Source organism: Aptenodytes forsteri, unplaced genomic scaffold, assembly GCF_000699145.1.
Source record: "Aptenodytes forsteri isolate BGI_AS27 unplaced genomic scaffold, ASM69914v1 Scaffold141, whole genome shotgun sequence".
NCBI lineage: Eukaryota > Metazoa > Chordata > Aves > Sphenisciformes > Spheniscidae > Aptenodytes > Aptenodytes forsteri.
The window spans coordinates 1,265,515-1,267,943 of record NW_008794416.1 but is presented as its reverse complement, the minus strand read 5'-3'; the positions used below and the strand labels follow the sequence as shown (position 1 = coordinate 1,267,943).

Genomic DNA, 2,429 nt, shown 5'->3' with positions numbered 1-2,429 from the left:
CTGGTATAACAGCTCTTTATTTCAGTGTCTACAACACAAAGAGAGGGCTTGCATTTTGACACCAGAACCACGCAAAGCACCTATACACTGAGAACAAGATATTGAACGTGTCTCTCTCCTGCTACATGTGGAAAATTTAGGCAGGAAGACTCAGTTTTCCTGTGCATTCTGCTCTATCCTTCCACAAATCAACCAGCTGCGAGGGGTGATAATTAACCTTCATTCCAAATCAAATAATTTGCCACTGAACAGTATTCCACGCTGCCCTAAGCTGTTCAAATATGCTTCTGTAAACTTCATCAAGGACCCAGTTCTGCTCTCGATTTACAAGGATGAAGTCCCAAACATCTCCAGCTACAGGAACAGACTTTAATCCAAGGTCCTGGATTAATGGAGAGCAGAATTTGGCTCAAAGGATGAACATCTCCATACAGAGGCCCAGAAAAGGCCCTTATTAATGTCCCAGATAGAGATGTAGAGACCACCCTAGGCTCAGAAAATTGGCATGTGCACAGAGGACAACTAGACATCCTGAACTATTAAAAAACAGTGGTATAGAAAAATAAAAGGCATAAAATACTGAACCAAAAAGGTTCCAAATAAGGCATCAGCAGGTCCCGACTGGATGCGCTCCCGTTACATGCATCACCCTTCCTGCCAGGGTGGTTAAGAAGGATGCATTAGGATTGTATTTCTGACCTCAATCACTGAGCACTACGAGCAACCAGAAGGGTTCAAGTTCTGTTCAAAAAAAGGAAAAAAAAAAAACCAAAACACAAAACAAGGAATATTCTTTTTGGTAAGTATTTCTTAGAAAATAAAATAAAAACGTTAAAGCAATTTGTTTAAATGATTCTTTAAAAAAAGACAACATTCCTGTAAAGTAAAAATATATATATATAGAAATAGAATATAATTTTTTGTTATTTTTAAAAAAAGACATTCAGTATCACATCAGCGGATTCTGATCAACTTCCCGTCCGTCTCCTGCGATAACCGCTGCTCGTTAAGGCAAAACGTCAGGTTGGCACCGTTACAACAGCTGAATCAAACTGGCCGAAGGCGAAGCAGAGCAGGCAGCGTGCTGGTGTCAGCGAGGCTGCTTCTCCCGCACGCTGACCGAGCCGTCCTCCATGCCAAAGTACACCACCTCTGCCATGTCGATGAAGAGTCCCGTCTCCACCACACCTGGGGAACAAGAGGTCATGTGCCAGTTAACGCCAGAGCCACCCCATTGCTTGAATCCTCTGCTCTGACCATGTTTTTGTTCATTAAAAGGCACTAATGCCTCCATCAGAGGTTTGGAGGTGTCCAACCTGGGCGATGTTGCATCAGCCACACAGGGAGCCTCCGGGAAGTCTTTTCCACGCGACCACCCCCAGAAGAAACTCTCTCCAGAGAGCGAGAAACAACTCCCAAAGCTCCCCCCAACATTCACACACCCCAGCCACCACCGTTACAATCACGAGCGTGGCATCTGCAGCCATCTGATGACCCACAGGAGCAAGAGGAAGCTACAGGCAGCCACACGCTTACTCACTTTACCTTTAAATGCAACTATAAAAACCTATCCTGTTAGAGAACACCTGGATAACACTTGTTCAAATGTTAAGACACAGCAGATCTGATGCTACCTCTGCCATTTGTAGCCCATTTGCAAATGTACTTCTGGTTGCATTTAATTATGGGGTGCTCCTAACTTCACAGTGATCACTGAGCCACAGCCAGCGGCCAGGAAGGTGGAAAGAAATGGAGGACAAGAGCTACCACAAGCACAAGGCGGCCAGAGCCCTATCACCACTGTACTCAACTACCACAAGCACAAGGCGGCCAGAGCCCTGCTATGACCACTGTACTCAGGCTTTAACAGTTCGCCTCATCCACTTTTGGGTAGTGAAGATGCTCCTCTCCCCTTAGCAAGCCCATTTCTGAGCAGCAAATGATGCAGAGACTATAGAATCATAGAATCATTTAGGTTGGAAAAGACCTTTAAGATCATCAAGTCCAATCATTAACCTAGCACTGCCAAGTCCACCACTAAACCATGTCCCTAAGCACCACATCTACACGTCTTTTAAATACCTCCAGGGATGGGGACTCTACCACTTCCCTGGGCAGCCTGTTCCAGTGCTTGACAACCCTTTCAGTGAAGAAATTTTTCCTTACATCCAATCTAAACCTCCCCTGGCGCAACTTGAGGCCATTTCCTCTCGTCCTATCGCTTGTTGATGAGGTCCTCATCTCGCGATGAGGTCTCCCCTCAGCCTCCTTTTCTCCAGGCTAAACAACCCCAGTTCCCTCAGCCGCTCCTCATCAGACTTGTTCTCCAGACCCCTCACCAGCCTCGTTGCCCTTCTCTGGACACGCTCCAGCACCTCAACGTCCTTCTTGCAGTGAGGGGCCCAAAACTGAACACAGTATTCGAGCTG

General features: G+C 46.2%; 1 protein-coding gene across 1 annotated transcript in view; it reads right to left on the bottom strand.

Annotated features, from left to right (window-relative positions):
* The window catches only part of RPIA (ribose 5-phosphate isomerase A), a 15,508-nt gene continuing 13,079 nt past the window's right edge, over nt 1–2,429 (bottom strand). Inside the window, exon 10 of the mRNA XM_009289416.1 lies at nt 1–1,188. Coding sequence (XP_009287691.1) covers nt 1,091–1,188 — 98 coding nt within the window. The 3' untranslated portion in view covers nt 1–1,090. The remainder of the gene's footprint in view (nt 1,189–2,429) is intronic.